This window comes from Zalophus californianus, chromosome 2, assembly GCF_009762305.2.
Source record: "Zalophus californianus isolate mZalCal1 chromosome 2, mZalCal1.pri.v2, whole genome shotgun sequence".
NCBI classification, from domain to species: domain Eukaryota; kingdom Metazoa; phylum Chordata; class Mammalia; order Carnivora; family Otariidae; genus Zalophus; species Zalophus californianus.
Window position 1 is genome coordinate 107087294 of NC_045596.1, and position 19242 is coordinate 107106535.

A 19242-nucleotide genomic window follows, 5' to 3' on the forward strand; every position below is an offset into this window, starting at 1 on the left:
TCCAACAGTGAAATTCAAATTCTCTAAAAAAGTGAACATGATTTTAAGCTGCATTAATGGAAGTGCACACTCTAGAATAGTAATTTTCTTTTTTCTCATTCCAAATACCAATGAGAAATTATGTGTACATTTCCATGAATCACTAACTATAGTAAACTCCCAAAGCATGCTTCCCTAAGAGACTGTGTCAGACTGTTCTTGGGGTTGGGAAAAGGGGAAGGGTATGTAGTTTGAACCATACCCTTGCCCTGGAGATTCTAATACATTGTCTTCCCCACACTCAGGTAGCTACCACTTACCCTCTCCCCACCTCTCTGTCATAATCTAGAACAAGGGAATAGTTTTTTTACACCCTGAATATAATTTTTGGTTTTGGTCATAAGACTGATGCATCGTAAGCATACCTGGTGTAAAGCAGGTGCTCATAAGTATTTATTGAATGAATGAAGCAGGATATATGAAGATTGGAGGACTTTCAGAAGCCAGTGCCTGGTTGGCAAAAGGACTCAAAACCAAGTCCTCTGAGGAAATGTAGATGTCTGCTAAGTGCAAGGAGAATGTGATGATTATTTTCTAAAGACCAAAGACCTGCCACATGTAAGATGGCTTAGACTCTGTTGCACAAGGTAGAACTAAGGCAGAAAGACACATCTCAGTTTGATGTAAGGAAGAACTTTCTAATGGTCAAAACTGTTGTAAAGTGGGGACTGGGCCAGCTCCAGGAGAGTACCCCTATCCCCTCCACCCCAGTGAATTTCAACAGCGGTGTCCAATAACAGCAATTTGTTTTCTAAAAATAGTGAACTTTAAGAATGTGTATTTAGAAAGAAATAAACTAGAGAAGATTCAAAGTCAGTTCCATAATGTTATTCTCATATGCTTAAAATTCCAGTCTACTTTTTCAGTGGCAGAAACAAGAGTGGTGTTAGAGCTAGTACATGAGAGTGTCTACAGAAAATGGGGCACATGAGCATGTTTTGTGCTGAACCCTTGGGCTACAAGACCACTTCCTCAGTGTAGATTGTTTCCTTGGTAGCTGGGTGAGCGCCAGTGTTGAAAAAAATTAAAGATGCCTTCCCACCCATCCTATGATTTTTCTTATTTAAGTAGATACATATTTAGTTTCTATATAAATACTAAGATAAGACAGTTAACACTGCCCTAGAGGCACACATATGAACAAGTCTGAAGGGCTGGTAAGGGACAGATTTCATACATAACACTGGGGTACTGCCGTGTCTGTCTCTTCTCTGTGCACATATCTCTTTGTATATATACATTTTTAAATAAACTAAAAAAAAACCTATTTTTGATTAAAATGTTTGTAAAAAAGCCCATTACAGATTTGCTATTTTGGAAAAATTGATAAAATACATTATGGTTAAAGAACAGAATTTATACCAAAATGTTTAAAGTATTTTTTCATTCTTCCTTGATTTGTCTGAGAGTTGGCTTGGCAGACTGTGCAGCTATGAAATATTCATATTTGCTGAATAAACGAATGACTGAATTGTTGCTAATGTTCTCCCATATTTGGGGTAGTTACAGTGATCACACCAGAGGAGAAATTAGAAGATTGTTGGCTGCCCCAATTTGCATATTTGTATACAAAGGGAAGAAGAGGTAATCATATCTCTTTTCTTCTTCTGGAGACACAAATAAAGAAACATGAATAAATAAAATGAACTGGCTGTGTTGTCTTCAATTTCAGATTTACATCATTTCTTTTCTTTTTCCTATTCATTTCCCCTGTCTCCTAAAATACAGTTCACAGAAAAATGATGCTTATACTCTTTGTAAATGAAGGCAAGACTGACCAATATGAGAAAAGTCAAAAACTCCACTACATTTTTATATTGGAAATCATCAGCTAACAAACTTCTCTGAAAGAAAAATAACATGTATGTTCAGTTCTGTTGGTAAACACAGCTTAAGTCTGTTCAAATTCAGCAGAGGTAAGAAAGGCCTATCATCTGCCCGTCAGTAGCCTATCCGCCTATCCTTTACTTGGAGACTGTCTAAGTATTCAAGGAGATCCAACTGGAGAGAAGGTTATCAATATTCAAATGTAAAGAGTAGGTGCTTATGGCCAAAGTTCAGAGAAAGTGCTTATGCTGAAAGATTTACCTTGAAGAAATGAGTCTGGGAAGTTAGATTTTCTTCTTGAAAAAGGACAACAATCATACTTTCCATTTGTCTATGATGTTAGTTTCCAAAGTGCTTCCTCCTCCAGTCTCATTTTTTTTTGGTACGATATAATTCTAACATCTTCTCTAATTAAAAGTTTTTAAAAATAAATTTTATATTCTATAAACACGAATATGAACATAACTCATTACATGGAAATTAGTCTGCGAATGACATGGGAAGAACTTTACATTAGAGAATCAATCAAATGAAAAATTCTTAGGAAATTAAAGTAAGCTAAGTGCCTAATTATCATTTAAATATCATATTTGGGGGCGCCTGGGTGGCTCAGTCATTAAGCGTCTGCCTTCAGCTCGGGTCATGATCCTAGGGTCCTGGGATCGAGCCCCGCATCGGGCTCCTTGCTCAGCGGGAAGCCTGCTTCTCCCTCTCCCACTCCCCCTTGCTTGTGTTCCCTCTCTCGCTGTGTCTCTCTCCGTCAAATAAATAAAATCTTTAAAAAAAAATAAATATCATATTTGTATTATTTCATCTCATCACGGCATTGGACACTAGGAACCATTTGTCCCCTCCTACACATAAGATCAGAATCCCTGCCTCCTTTAGTTTTTGTCATCTTGGATTCTCTTGGCTACAGCCTTCTTACTGCTCCTGTTCAGTCTCCTTCAAGGATTCCTCTCCCCGAACTCATTCAACAAAATGAAGACATTTTCTAAGGTCCTGTCCTTAAAAATTCTTTTTCAGTTTCTGAATAAAACAGTTATTGAATACCCTCTGTGTGCCAGAAACTATGTTGAGTTGCTAAGAATACAAGGAAGGAGAGCAGACATGGGTCTTGTTCTCAAGGAGTCTGCAGACTGATGACATTGAAGAAAAAATTCAAAAAGAGTTAATTACAAATTCTCCCAAGTGCTATGAATCAAAAATCCAGCACACTGTTATGAGAAATACAAGGGGACCTAACCTAGTCTGGGGGCTGGAAGGTTCTCTGAGACAGGGATGTCTGAGCAGTGGTGATCTGAAGAACGTGCAGATGGCAAGGGAGGCATGGAGATCCTGCGAGGAGGGATGATGTACTGACGGAAGCAGAAGGCCACCATCAGAGCTGTAGCACAAGAAATGAGGGGAAGAGGTAGTCAGCCACATCAAATGAAGCCTCCAGGCAAGCTCCTATACTCCATGGCTTCGATTCTCAGTCCCGTGCCAAAGACACCCTTCCTATCCCGGTTTGCTAGCACCAGTCCTAAGCTTCTGACAGCTGCTTGAATATTGGCACATGAATGTTTTCATGTCACTTCAAACTCAATTCATTATCTTTTATCTGGACTACTGCAATAGTTTCCTAACTTGTTAACCAGATGCGCACTTATCTGCACTCATCAGCAGAAAGCAGGTGTCCCAAGTTCAAACTAGGAGCAGAGAACAGCTAACTACATGGATCTGTGAAAATCAACTAGACTGCAATAGTTCAATGCCCACGCATTCTCAGACTTGGAAGATTCCACTTGATTAGTACTGCTTTGAGTAACAGAGCAAAAACAAAAAACAAAACCTCCCATATTCTTAAATATCAATATATGATAAATACTGGAAATCGTGTAAATTAAAAATGAATCACTACAATTATACATTAAAATACATGACAGAATCATTTTAGAAAGTGCATAATTTATTACATTTATGAGTTTATAATAAATTGGATACTTGGGAACTTAAAAAAATGAGTTAGGAGTAACAATTAGATGTAAAATTCTCAAATCATGGAACCTGAAATATTAAAATCTAACATTGTCTTAAAAATCTCTTTCCCATGATTAGTATAGTTTGAAAATTATTATGCTCTTCCAACGGAAGAAAGGGGGAATTGAAAAACAGACACGTTGATGAAGGTAATGAATTCTTCTCAGTTGGCTTTATTCTCCACTGAAGCTCAATATAGGGTTATATTTTCTTTACTTACAGGAAGCTGCCACTGTTCTGTTTTCCAATAACCCTCAAAACAGAATGGAAAATGCTTATGCAAAATGACACAAGCCTTAACCATTCTCTGCAGGTTTTTACCATTTCAATACACTTCTAGTCCAACAGCTTTCCCAATTCTAAAGTTCTGTGAGTGAACTATGAATATTTTTAAATATTTTCCAGATTCATCATGGAGGCTGCTTTTCTTCTCTGCACTGTAATCACACTGAGCTGCAATTAAAATAGACAATCAGTAAATAGTTACTTTTTCTATGGAAAATCTTACACTAATACAAAGTATAATGCATCACAACTTACAATTATTGAAAATAATCTTACTGGAGAGGGTCCTGTAAGAGGTCATTTTTGGTGTTCATGTATGTTTTACTCTTGAGACTTTAAAATACCTGTATTACACTAGAGATATGCAGGGCAAATATGACATTCCATAGCTCAGAGTGATATACAGTACTTAGAATTCTAAAACATATTTCACAGATGGATTAAAAACATCTAGATAAAAAGTTAACTAGAAAAGTGAGTAAAATACAAACTAAGTGTGAGCCAGCACAACACAAGACTGGTAATCAATTGGAGTTGATATTATACATACAAAGTAAAAAAAAAAAATCTAACAGTACAATAGAGTATACATCATAAAGAATCCGTCTCACCGCTGTCCTTCATTCTATAGCCCTCTTTCCAGATACAATCATTTCCATTTTCTAAGTATATTTCTAGAAATAAATTCTAAATGAGAATAGATGCATATATTTCCTCACCTCTTTTTATTTAAAAAATGATAAAATACACACCTTTCATCTTGGTTTTTTTCCTTCTAAATGATCTACTTTACAAATGACTCCATGTGAGACCTACTTTATTCCCCTTAACAGCAGCAAACTTTCCTGGTTTTCTATGGATGGGCATTTAGGTGGCTTTTAATCTTTTAAAATTATAGGCAATGCTGCAATTAGTATTTTGACATGCTTTCCTGCACAGACTTGCCCAGGTCCAAGGACACCACCTGCAGAATAAATTCTTAGAACGACTGGGTCAAAGGTGATGTACATCACAATTTTTTGAGAGATACTGCCAAATTGGGCTCCAAAGAGATTGCACCAACACACATTTACATTAGTGATGTGTGGAAGCGCCAGCATAATGTATTAACAAACTTCATGATCTGACATGATTGTGAAACGGTGAAAAATGATATGTGATTATGGTTTAAGCTTGTATTTGTCTTATGGGTAAGGATGAGCATCTTTTCAAATATTTAAAAGCCATCTGTCTTTCCTTTTCTATAAGTTTTATTCTTTGTCTATTGTACTGTTGCACTTTTTTTGTTGATTTAGCCATTCTTTATATATATGTTAAGGATATTACTTTTGTCACAGGATTGCAGATATTTTTCTCAGTTTGTCATTGATTTTATGACTTTAAAATGCAGATATCTGAAATTTTACATGTTCACATTTATTAATTTCTTTTCATAGTTCCTAGGTTTTGTGTTCTTGCGTAGAAAGGCTTCACCACACTGATTTTAGTGTTAAAAGAACGCAGTATGGCTTTCAGTAGTTTAGACTAATACACTTACAACATATAACCATAGTCCAAAGATGGATGAAGAATGTACAGAAAAAGTTGATCAGAATAGCACATTCAGAGCATGGAAGACTCGGTACAATGCAGGGCTTGCACATGATGCTGGGCTGCATGTTAGAGGAAATAATAATCTTCTAACTCCAATCCTTTGTTTCGTTGAGTAATCAGGCCCTTACCAGGATAGTCTTTCTGATAACAGTTTCTAGTTTTTAGAGGAAGATGGGAAAATTAGAAAGAATTCAGAGAAAGCAAAGATAAAGATTTTAAAAAACTGAACATATGTCTAATACAAAAAGTTTATAACTTGGACTCATTTAAGAGAGAAAAAATATTAACTCCACTCTAGGGAATAATTCCTTTTTGTGGGTAAGGACAATGCTGAATGATTACTTTTCCTCTTCAATGAAAACAGGATGGAAGGAGAAAAGCTTAAGGAAAAAACTGTGAAGTGGTTACTGACACAGCATTAAAAAAAAAAAAAAGCTCACAAACAGAAGGGTGAAATCTTTGTCATTAGAGAGTTTAAGTAACAGGAGAAAAACACCTGTGTTGGGATGCTTGGGTTTAATTCTACCTGGACGGAGACTAAACGAGATGCCAACTGGATTATCTAACGAACGTTCTATAACTGTACCTATAGAACTCAAGGTAGTTGATTTTAAGTAGGCATTTTCTTTACCATATTCCTTAAAAAAGGTAAACTTAAAGCTCTTAGGACTGTGATGTAGAATTTAACTTCTTATATAACCAAGTATTTACTAACCACTTAATGATTATACTAAATGCTTATATGTGTTAATTCCTTTGATTTTTCAGTAACTCTATAAGGGAAGTGTTATTATTCTACATCAAGCACGAAGACACTGAGGCTTAGAAAAGTTGAAATTGCCCCAAATCACATGGCTACTTAATGGCACCAGGCTATGTGCCTGACATCAAAACACACACTCTTAAGATACTGCCCAGTACACCTTGGCTCCTGTTAACTTATAATCTAAATGAATGAATGCTTTCTTGAATGACAAACTACTTAATCCATTAATTCATAATTTAATAAAAAATTAAATTTATTCGATAAAGCTATAATTACTTTCAAGGGAGAGGGGAACAGAAGGGCAAATTACTGGATTTTCTTTAAGTGCCATGCATTGTTCATATCAGAAGTAGATTTCAAAAAAATCTATAAATATCACATACATAAACTGAAATCAATGAGTATTTAGAGCTGCTGTAGTATGTATGAAATACTGTTATATCTATGCATAATATTAATTTTGATTGAAACAGTACATTTATAACCAAACATATTTAATAAGGTAGTAACATGGTTTCTTTGCCTGCCTATCTAGATCTATCCATCTAAACTGTTTCCAGCCTATCCTTATAATCACTAGATGATCTCATATTGTTCCTAATAGGAGGTAGGAGGAACTATTGCTCCCACTTTAAGTAACTGGCCCATTTTCTTTACATGATGTGTGTATGAGTGATTACCCCTTAGTATTTTATTGATGTTCTGCATTTTCTACTCTATTTCCCATTGGACAACTTATACAGTATTTTAGATTTATATGGTTATATACAAATGTGCATTAAATGAACTTAACCTTTAAGTCATTTTTTCCATTTAAAAAACTACAATAAAAACAAAGTGCAATTAGAAATATTACATTCAAAGCAATGTTTTCTACTTTCAAATCTGTCAGTGATCATGCCTAGACAGAATAAAATTCTAGAGCAGTGCTGTTCAAAAGAACTTTCTGTGATCATAGAGTTCTATTTATGCTGTCCAATATGAGGATCATAGTTACATATGGCTACCGAGCACTTGAAAGCCAGCCAGTGCGGGGCACCTGGGTGGCTCATTCGGTTAGGCATCTGGACTCTTGGTTTTGGCTCAGGTCATGATCTCTGAGTTGTAGGATCGAGCCCTGCATTGGGCTCTGCACTCAGCATGGAGTCTGCTTGAGATTCTCTCCTTCTCCCTCTGCTCCTTCCCTCACTTGCATGTGCACTCTCTCTCTCTCTCTCTCAAATAAATAAATCTAAAAAAAAAAAAAAGAAAGAAACCCAGCCAGTGTAATGAGGATTTCAAATTTTAATTTACTTAATTTTAATAATTAATTTAAATTTAAACTGCTGCTTATGGCTAGTGGCTATCATATTGGACAGCACAGTTCTAGATTTAGGTGTCAATTTAGGAGACTCGTGTTTATTTCTGTTTTTAAAGTTTACTTTTTCAACCTCAAATATTAAAGAGACTACTTTTAAATAGTTTAATCAAGTAAAAATAAAACTACTAGTTCTCTGGGAACTTTTGAGGAACTTTTCTTATCTTTTGATCTACTCAGACTATTTACTGTCAGGGATAATGAGGAAGCTCCCTACCTGCTGGGAAGCCGAAGCCGCTCTCTGTTCTGCCTGACTTAGACGCCTTTGAAGTCTGTTGGCTTTTTCTTGATGCTCTAGAATTAGTTTTTCATTCTGTTATGGGGAAATACAAAACAAACAAGTTAGAAATCCATATGTGACACAGAAAGGTTTTGTGGAATAATCAATGAAAAATTTGAGTATTCCTTTACTCCTTATAAAACGCAAAGATAATATAGCTCCAAATTTACATTTTTTCAAATTATGAATTTCAAAGTTCAAAATTGGTTTCACACTTTGACTACATTATTTTTTTCCCCTCTACATGTTACCAAAGAAAGTGAATTAAATCTAAAATCAAAGTGAATCAGAAGACCAAGATTTTCAATACATTTTTTTTTAATATTTGATATTAACCTTGGGATGCTAGATCACTGCTTCAGAATCACCTAGAATATGAAAACACAACCAGAGCTTCAGTAGGATGGGATGAATTTTGAGAATTGGCACTCCTACCAAGTTCTTGGGTGGTGTTGATGTTGTTTGCTAGTGATTCAGAACTACCATGTGAAAGCAAGCTTCTAGAGAAATTGTGACGTTGCCACTATTAAAGTGCAGAGAACAGAAAATATTCATTCTAGAAATCTTGATTTTTGAAAAAGATAGACTCATCTTAAACGATTTGTATGTTAAAGGTGTTACTTAAAAGGGGGAAGAACTCTGTTTCTACATGCTCCCTAATACATTTGTATACTCTAGAGGATATTAGGATCATCAACAAATATGGCATTGGTACGGATTGAATTATGTCCCTAAAAAAGGATGTTGAAGTCTTAAACCCCAGTACTTATGAATGTGATCTTATTTGGAAATAGGGTCTTTGCTGATAATTAAGGTAAGATGAGGTTTTAGGGTGGATCCTAATCCAATATGCCTAGTACCTTCATAAAAAGGGGAAATTTGGACACAGAGACTGACATGGACAAAGGGAAGACCACATGAAGACACAGGGAAAATACCATCTACAAACCAAGGAACACATGAGGCCACCAGAAACTAGGAGAGAGGCATAGAACAGGTTCTCCCTCAGAGGGAACCAATCTTGCTGACTTCTTGATTTGGACTTCTGGCCTCCAGAGTTGTGAGACAGTAAATTTCTGTTGCTTAAATCACCAAGTTCATAATACTTTGTTAGAGTAGCCTTAGGAAACTATATGGACATTATGAATATAAATCTATCACAACATGCTGTCATGCAGACAAGTTCAAAGAAACTATCAATTATAAAATGTATTTGTCCTTTCCATACTTACTAGCCTGAAAAAAAAAGTTTCTGTACAACTAGAATTATTATGTGGTTTTCTGGCACTTTTCTGAATTGAGAGAGTAACAGCAGTCTAATCAGGAATAGTAAGAAAAACACACTTTCTATGAAGAACTAGATAGTTCCCTAACATATGTGATAACGGTGAATGTCATGCCTAGTAATATAAAATACTGAAATAACAATATACTGCTAAAATGAGGTTATATTTTTTATTGTGCCCAAAAGCAAAATTAAATTTTATGAAGAGAACTATACTGGCTGTTTCAATTTACTAAGATATTTAAATATGTAGTCTTAAATTTAAAAGGCACATCATTAACACTAGAGAAAACCTGGGGGTGAAATCACATCATCTATAATAATCACTTTCATAGGTACCATCAGATTACATACAATATGCATTTTTCTGTGCTACCATCATAATGGTTAAGAAACAGTCCAGGTTAGGTAAATCATAATATATGCAACTGTTCTTTTTCAACTGATTATTTTGGTTGCTTTTGATCTTCTAATATTATTAACATTATTGTGTTGAATATCTGCCTTTAAATTTTTTCATATTTTAAATTATTTCCTTAAGTACAGATTCCTGGAAGTTTTGAAAACTACAAGTATTTTAATGGCTATTGTTTGTATTCTAAATGGCTCATATCAATTTATAGTGCTTTGAAACTTAAGAGTAATGATTTCATTATGGCCTCTCTATAGATGGCCACAAAAATATAGTGGACCATATAGCGTATTAATGAAATTCCAACAAATACATTTGAAGGTAGAACATCAAACGAAGAACTAGAGTTCTAGAAAGCTCTAATCATAATCTAGACATTAACTTTTTTTTAAAGATTCAAAGAGGAAAATGATGAGCTCTTGCTGCATTTAGTTCTAAAGCATTAATCTGAAGGAGTATTTTAATACATTCCAGTAGGCAAAGGTAATTTCTACATTTCTTATGTGTTGAATTAAAACAAAATACGAGGAAAGGGCTAAAAAATATAATCTTAAACATGCTTAGAAATGAAGGGGATCTTAACACATTTTCTGCAACACAGCACAAGTTATATTGGGGAAACTGAAATAGGAGCTCTACCTTTTGTCATTTACATATGATGAGTCACTGACTTTCAAAGCTTTTATTCACATTATAAAATGTGGACTTTTAGGGTTATGGATGATTTCTCTACAAGGAGTACTCACCCCTGTATGGTCATTTCCAAGTAGAGAATTAATTTGGAGTTGGCTCAGATAAAATTCTGTAACATGTGTATCAAGCTGCAGCAGAAAGTACTTCCCAGGAGAGTCATTATCTTACCTCAACTACCTTTTCATTTGCCATTTCCAGCTGAGAAAGCAGCTCTTGGGTATGAAGTTTCTGTCGACTCAGCTCACTCCTATTAATCAAGAGACAGTCCCCCCCACCCAAGTCATTAATATCATTGTTCAAAAATCTAGCAAAATAGAATCTTTTTTAGTGAGATATATGTTCTGTTCATGTTTTAAACAAAAATACCTTATGTGTAAAACAAAGTCTCTTTTCAATAGACCATATTTTAAATGACTCATTTATTTCTTTATAAAATGCACATGTATTCTGGAGATTAGCTGTACACTGTGAATACAACACTGGACACTACTGAACTGTACACTTAAAAATGATTAAGATGGTAAATCTCATGTGTATTTTATCACAACTATAAAAATGTTAAAAAACTGTTAAATTTTATATATATTTTACCACACAAAAAAACCCCCAAAACACACACACACATATATTCTAAAAGTACTTAAGTGTTTTCAGTATTATTATCTTGAGGATTTGGCATTAAAATGAACATATACTCATATTAAACAGATAAAGTATTTATTATAAAATCTCATAAGAGCTACTGTGATTCTTAGCTATAGTATACATTTTTAAGATTCATATAGAGTGCTTCTTAGAGGAACTCAATTTTTAGAAATCTAAGGTAATATTAATCACTCCAACATCATTTCAGTGTAGTATATTCAGAATTGGTATTTATGTTTTGGTTGTATATGAGCTATATTTTATTCATATCCTTTATGCTTTAATAGCTGGATTTATCTTATACACAGAGCTGGCCGTCTTCCTTTTCCTCTTTCTCTTTTTTTTTTTCCCCCAACATATGAGCATATCTTGCTTTTGGCCAAAGATAATTTCAAGAGTCTCAGGTTAGATGCAGAAACAATATAATCTTTTTTTTTCCTTAAAGATTTTATTTATTTGTCAGAGAGCGAGAGAGAGAGCACAAGCAGGGGGAGTAGCAGTCAGAGGGAGAAGCAGCCTCCCTACTGAGCAAGGAGCCTTGATGTGGGACTCAATGCCCGGACCCTGGGATCATGACCTGAGTCGAAGGCAGATGCTTAACTGACTGAGCCACCCAGGCATCCCAGAAGCAATATAGTCTTAAAAATAATTTTTAAAAAGATCAAATTTCTGAGTATTAAAATACCCAGTTAATTCAGGATTGATTTTTTATCCTTTGACCTTCTGCTTCTTAAATAAATCAACAGATTAACACTTCTAAAATAACTTCAGCTTTCAATTTTTTCCAAATGAGCTGCACAGCCTAAAAACTTGGTAAGCCCCTTAAGTGACCTATGTGTATGAGTAATTGTTAAAATCAGCAAGTTAAAATCAGCAAGTAGGGCGCCTGGGTGGCTCAGTTGGTTAAGCGACTGCCTTCGGCTCAGGTCATGATCCTGGAGTCCCGGGATCGAGTCCCACGTCGGGCTCCCTGCTCAGCAGGAAGTCTGCTTCTCCCTCTGACCCTCTTCCCTCTCATGCTTCCTATCTCTCATTCTCTCTCTCTCTCAAATGAATAAATAAAATCTTTAAAAAAAAATCAGCAAGCAATTTTTATAAATATATAGGAGAGAATAAAAAATAATGTCATCCACAAAATCAATTCCACAAATATTTACTGAACACTATGTGCCAAGGTATATGGTAGTAAACACATAATTATTGCCATAACAGAACGAAGAGGGAAATGGCTTCATCCATATATGGCACAGTTTATGAGGACACAGAGTATCTATCATTGATTCTGTGACAGACAAACCCAAATGTTTTACCTTCACTTTCTTCTGGTGGTAATAATAACGTAGAATAAATTACTGTGCTTACTTTCAAGTACCTTGTGTAGCTTAAAATTATTGCTGCACCTCAACATTAACATAACAAAGCGAAGAAAGGCAAAATGACTGAAGTGGCTAGTCTTCTAGGCCAAATGTAATTAAAGGTAAATTTATGCACGTTAGTGCTACTAAGAAATAACCTTTGAGTACTACTGAGATTAAGATGATACAATGATCCCATGTATAAAGTTAGCCAACATTCAGTTTATATAAGACCTTCTCAGAAAACACCTACTGCATAATTTGATACCTAAACTATTCACTTACCCATGACATTTTACATGAAAGTAATAATTTCTGACAAGTACTATTAGACAGTAATAATTTTCCACAAAATTTAAGACCACAAAGATTCAAATGATTAACTTTCAGTTATTTTTAATCTGTGTAAATATGCTGTTGTGTATCAAGCTCTGTAACCCCTACTGGATGGTGAGCACGTTTATCCTTAGGATCTGGTACTCAGTAGAGCTTGACAAGTAATAGCGAAGATGATGATGATGGTGATAATAACAGCAAACACTTTCATAGTGCTCACTATGTGCCAGGCACTTCTGAGTGTTTTATTTAAATTATTTAGTTTTCATGATAACCCTATGAGATCCCCAGTTTTACATATGAGAAAATTTAAAAACAGAAATTTAAAAATAAAGGTAGGTCATGTAGCTAGTCCAGTTGTAGAGTCAGAATGCAAAAACTGGGCCCTTTTGTTTCAAGCTCTGTGCTCTTAACCACTCCCCTACATTGCAACATGGCAGGCAATTGCTAAATGTTAGTTGAATGAAGAAGTGAAGAGTATATACGTGTGAGTTTGTGTATTAGATATTCGAGGAATATAAAGATTTATACATTCACATAAAAACCTAACAAATTATATCTTTATTTCTGACTTCTTCCCTAAAGGTTCAGTCTTTTATTCAAATTTAACATGCCTAATATCAAACTTTTTGCATTTCCTTGAAAACCTCCTTCTCATCTTGCTACTCAATTTTTATATTGACATCTCTGCCCTCATTGCCTTATAAGTTAAACACCTCAACTCTATTTCTCATTTTCTTTTAAATGCAACATGTAGTTTGCCCCTAAATAGACTCTTCCTTTGCAATGTCTCTTGCATCTTTTTATTTCTATAGCAGTGCTACCATCACAACTCAAGTTCTTTTCAAGATTTTATTTTTTCATTAAGTTGAGAGAGAGCAAATTAATAATTTGCTTTCTTAAGCAGTAACTTCCAGTGGCTTTCTGCTATTGGACAAAATAATCCAAATTCCTGAGGCTGGCATTCAAAATCCTCCAAAATTTTGTGTAATATCTCTTTTTAATCTTATCTCCAGTAGCCGCCTTCCACTTTGGTTAGGTTCTCACAATCTCACACATTAACCATATATGTAACACTTTTAGGCTCATGTTTGTCATTTTCTGTACCCTCTTTTTTAGATTTCCTTTTAAAATCCTCCCATTCTTTAAGATTCCACCTTTGCCCCCTTCCCCCCCTTTTTTTAAATTTTATTAATTCATTCATTCATTTCAGAGAGAGAGAGAGAGAGAGTACACGTGCTAGTGCGCACAAGCAGGGAAAGGAGCGGAGGGAGAGGGAGAGAGAGAGAACCTCCAGCAGACCCAGTGTGGAGCCTGATGGGGCTTGACTTCACGACCTGAAATCATGACCTGAGCCAGAATCAAGAGTCAAATGCTCAACTGACTGAGCCACCCAGGCACCCTCTTCCTTCTATACCTCCTTTCCAGTTCATTTTAATCCAGACAGTTCTCTTCTCAAATCAAAGCTTTGATTCTTATTTTAAGTTCTAAGAATTTAAGCACTTCTCTATTATAAAGCTAATCATTTATATGTGTGTGTAGGCATACATAACATATACGTACACACACACACACACTTCCCCAAGTATAATGGAAACTTTTAAAAAGGGGATTGTTTTTAATTTCCATAGTATTTACCACAGTGCCTTACAATAAACATTTGCTGATTTATGGCTAAATTTCTACAGAAAACCTGGCAGTTAGAAAATTTTATTCCTTATTTGCTCAACAAACATTTACTGAGGAATCTACCACAAAACATATTGTAGATAAAGGTTATTTTTATTTATTTAGATTTATTTATGTTCTAGTTCTTCCTACAAAGGATTTGAAATGGCTAAGAAAAGGATATTTTTCAGTTAAGCATTTCCTTCAATCTCACTTCTGAATGAAATTTTAGAAGGTATTAAAGGGTGGAGAGAAAAGTGATTTTGCCAACTCTATCCCCTGAGACATTCCTAGAGCCTGCCTGTCAGTCCTCTGCAACTTTTTATTTCTTTGTCAGGGTATTTCCCTGCAGAAATAAAGGAAAGATGCAGGAAGATGACCCAGGTCTGTATTATCTATGAGAAATTTTCTCTTCATTAGAGAACATTACTGAGAGTTCCCTGTATGAGTCCCTAAATCATTAGTGATTTAGGATAAACATAAAATAAGACTTTGCAGAGATTTTCACAGTGGTATTACACTTGAAACAACTGCCAACTAAAGCTATATAATCTCTTCACTGGAAATCTTTAAAAACAGAAACATCCTTACCTATCAGGGATGATTTAAGCACAGCCCGACAGACAGTAAAGAGACAGGTGACATTTTGTTTCTGTACGACTTTATGGCACTTAAAAAGCATATTTTATTCTAATTAAAGAATTTAAAGGAAGCTGTACTCAATTTCTCTATATAACTTTTAGCAGTTATACAATATGTTATAAAGTTTAAGGTAAAATTATCTTCTATCAATTTTAATGTAAGTGTATAAGAACGACGAATTCCTTATATCCTTGGGAATTGCTTAGCCCATCAGTGTCCTAAATACTTTTAGTTCGCTTATATAGTTCATGTGCATGGGACATAAAATCCTAGTCATGCCTACAAAATGTAATTTAGAAAGACAGTTGTAAAATACAACTGATTTACTGCCTTCTCTGTAAGCAAAATTTTATAAAATAATATATGCTGTATCTGTTAAGAAAACATTAAATGCTTTAGTAAACAAAATATTACAATCAACACTGATAAGTCATCAAATTCATCAATCTGAGATGAAAGTAGGTCAAAAGTGAGAACCTAAGGCAAGGGTTCCTCATCTGTGGTCCACAGATAGGCTTTAGGTATGCTCCCAAGTACCCTGAAATTATCTGTAAGATCTTGTGTGTTTGTCTTTTCTGGGAAGACAGTCCATAGATTTACTGAGATTTTTAAGAGGTCTGAGGCCTAAGGAAGGATAAGGATTTTGTCTGGACTTTTTGTCTAGAACATATAAAGTTTTTTAATTTTTATTTTATTTATTATTATTTTTTAAAAGATTTTTATTTGACAGAGAGAGAGAGAGAGACAGCGAGAGAGGGAACACAAGCAGGGGGAGTGGGAGAGGGAGAAGCAGGCTTCCTGCTGAGCAGGGAGCCCGATGCGGGGCTCGATCCCAAGACCCTGGGATCATGACCTGAGCCAAAGGCAGATGCTTAATGACTGAGCCAAGCAGGCGCCCCTACAAAGCTTTTTTTGGTTTTTATGTTTTAAAGTATGAGCACACTGATTGGAGTGTTTCAATGTTGAATGTCTTTCTTATACAAACCACATCCATAACGTATCATCTACAATTATTTCCACTTTTGGCTTCATTAATGTGGTTCAAGCATGTAAGGGCACTTGGCAAGCAATCCAAATACAGAGTTTTCTAGATTTTCACAGTATTCCCTCTATTCTTTCAGGGTTGTTTGTCTAAATGTACCACAACAGCAAATTCTCCAAAGTATCCAATTCAGTTTTGAAAGAAATCATAATTTTCTCTTTCTGTATTGATATATCACTGGTATATTTATTTATGTATTTCTAAAACAAGTACAACTGTTATAACCTAGTTTGGGAGCAAACATAGTGACACTTGTAAAGCAAGTGACAGACGACAGCATTAGAGGAGTCAACTAAGGCAAGGACATGTAGCACGCTTTGGACACTGGTGAGCATTCTTCGCACAGCAATTTAGTTCACTGGTTAATGTTGTTACATGATTAAGTGGACATCAGCCAAGAGAGTTCTCTACTGTACCTTAACTTCACTACTGTACCTTATTGTCACTTCAAGCTTGCAAAGTAGTTATTATTCTCATCCTCTAAGTAAAGGAATTAAGACTCAGAGAAGTTATTCAATGTTCCTAAGGCCATGCAGTGATTGAATGAAAAAAAAATGGGGTTCATACCCAGTCTTTAATCAAAATCTTCTCTCAATTAAATCACACTGCCTCATAATTACAAGAGATATTAGCAAAGCATATCTGTGGCATCATATAATATCAAGACCTAAAAGGCAAAATGAAGATTTTCTTAAAAAATTTAATCCTAAGTATGTGGCAAAATGGTCAGTAATTGCAGATTGTGATCTCAACTTTTTGTATGGCTTCAAAAGACCTGACTACTAAAAAAGGAAATTCATCCTAAGGTTTCAAATCTCATTCAGTTAACTAAAAATACCACAGGTTAAAGCAGTCAGGCCAGCTTTAGATATATTAGAGTGCTCTTGGTCATAGTCCCAGGTTTTTTCCTTCCCTATCTGCACATTCCCCCTAAGTGATCTCATCTATTCCATGACTGCCAAGGAACTCTAATGAGTACCTCAAATGTAACCTGTCCAAAATGGAAACTACTTCTTATCTAGACCACCCCAAGTTTCCTCCTTCCCAGTACAAGGCCTCACCATCTATCCAGATGTTCAAGTCTAAGCTAAGGCATCATCTTTGATTCCTCCCTTGACTCATTCCCTGTATTTGACAACAAATAAATTTTGTTTTACCTCCCTAATAGATTTCATAACTGCCTACTTCTCTCCATTTCCACTGACCACACTCAGCTCTAAGCTACTATCATCTATTGCCTGGAATATTGGGTAATAATCTAATATCTGGTCTCCCTGACTCCATTTTTGCCCCTTCTCTAAGTCCATAATACACAATACACAATAGCTAAAGTGATCTTTTAAAGATCTAAGGATGTTTAAAATTCTTCAGTGATTTCCCACTACTGTACATTGGTCTTTCTTTTAACTTAAAATTGTCTTACTTAAATATTTTACTTATAGTAAGTAAAAATATTTTACTTAAAACTCCCTATAAGAGTCTCATGATCTGATCTATGCCGAGTTCCTCAACCTTATACTTTGTCTCTTCACTCACTACACTTTAAGTACATGGGTTTACTCTTTCTTAATACTGGAGCTTTGTACTTGCTATTCTTCCATCTGCCTGGAATATTTTCCTGGCTTTCTTGTAGAGTTGATTTATTTCTATCATTCAGGACTCAGTTTAAATGCCAGCTTTTCTGACCACTTTTTAAAAAATTGTGCAGCCCTTTCAGCTCCCACCCCTGTCCCAGTTACTGCCTATCATATCAACTCATTTGTTTTTTTTTTTTAAAGATTTTATTTACTTATTTGAGAGAGAGAATGAGAGATAGCACGAGAGGGAAGAGGGTCAGAGGGAGAAGCAGACTCCCCACCGAGCGAGGAGCCCGATGTGGGACTTGATCCCGGGACTCCAGGATCATGACCTGCGCCGAAGGCAGTCGCTTAACCAACTGAGCCACCCAGGCGCCCATTTGTTTTTTAAAACATCTAAAATTATCTTATTTGTTGCTTTACTTTTTTACTATTTGTATCTCCCCATTAGAATGAAAGCTCTGAAAGAGGAGGAACTGTATTCACAAGGCTTAGAAAGGTGCCTGGAACACAGAGTGGTTTTTAGCTGAGACAAATTTTAGGTAACTCCACAGAATCAGTTAACTAGCACATTTTAATAAAACATTTCTAATATGCTATATTTTGCCTTTTCAAAGTTTTCACCACATATTTGCTCTCACAAGAAAACAAATTAGATGATTCAGTGATTACATTTTCAAAGTAGCTACCAAGTGGTATCATAAATTTGGGAGATTCCTACTAGGAAAATGAATGTCAGAAGGAGCTTTATGTACAAAAGTCATTCATGGGAAGCTTATTAAGAAGTTATTTGAAGAATAAACTCAAAGTTACAAAGTAATATGTGAATTTTCTTCACAACATCTAATTTTAAGTGCTGATCTTAGGATAAGATTGAGGGAATATAAAGTTCATTCATTCAACAAACACTGAAATGAATGCCTGTCACATTCGACGTACTATGCTAAATGCTAGGGAGACAGGGAGGACCAAGACCCAGTTACTGCTATAGTGAAACTTATAAAGTACTAAATACTGAAAAGCTCCTACTTTAGGTAGTAAATGCTATAAAAAGTGCTATGGGAATGTACAGGGATGATTAGGGATTAGAGCTGTCTCTCCAGAGGAAGTAGGCTTTTAAGCTGATATATGAAAGAGAAGCAGAAGAGTAAGCAGGGTAAGGAAAAGAAGAGTGTTACAATCAAATCCATGTGCAGAGTCCAGGCAGTAAGAAAGAATAATAAATTTAAGGAACTGAAAGGAGTTGAGTATGCACAGGGCACAGAGTGTTACTAGGAGGTGGTAGACGGAGTAAAAGAGAGAAGCTGGAAACACAGGAAATGCATATTGCAAAGGATCTTCTATGTTTTGACACAAAGTTGAGACTCTATCCTCAATACACTGGGGAAACACTGATTTTTTTTTTTTTTTTTTTTAAG

General features: G+C 35.3%; 1 protein-coding gene across 1 annotated transcript in view; it reads right to left on the minus strand.

Annotated features, from left to right (window-relative positions):
- Positions 1-3797: 3797 nt before the first annotated feature.
- The window catches only part of SCLT1 (sodium channel and clathrin linker 1), a 184626-nt gene continuing 169181 nt past the window's right edge, over positions 3798-19242 (minus strand). The window contains 3 exon segments of the mRNA XM_027600311.2: positions 3798-4341; positions 8107-8202; positions 10728-10806. Coding sequence (XP_027456112.2) covers positions 4279-4341; positions 8107-8202; positions 10728-10806 — 238 coding nt within the window. The 3' untranslated portion in view covers positions 3798-4278.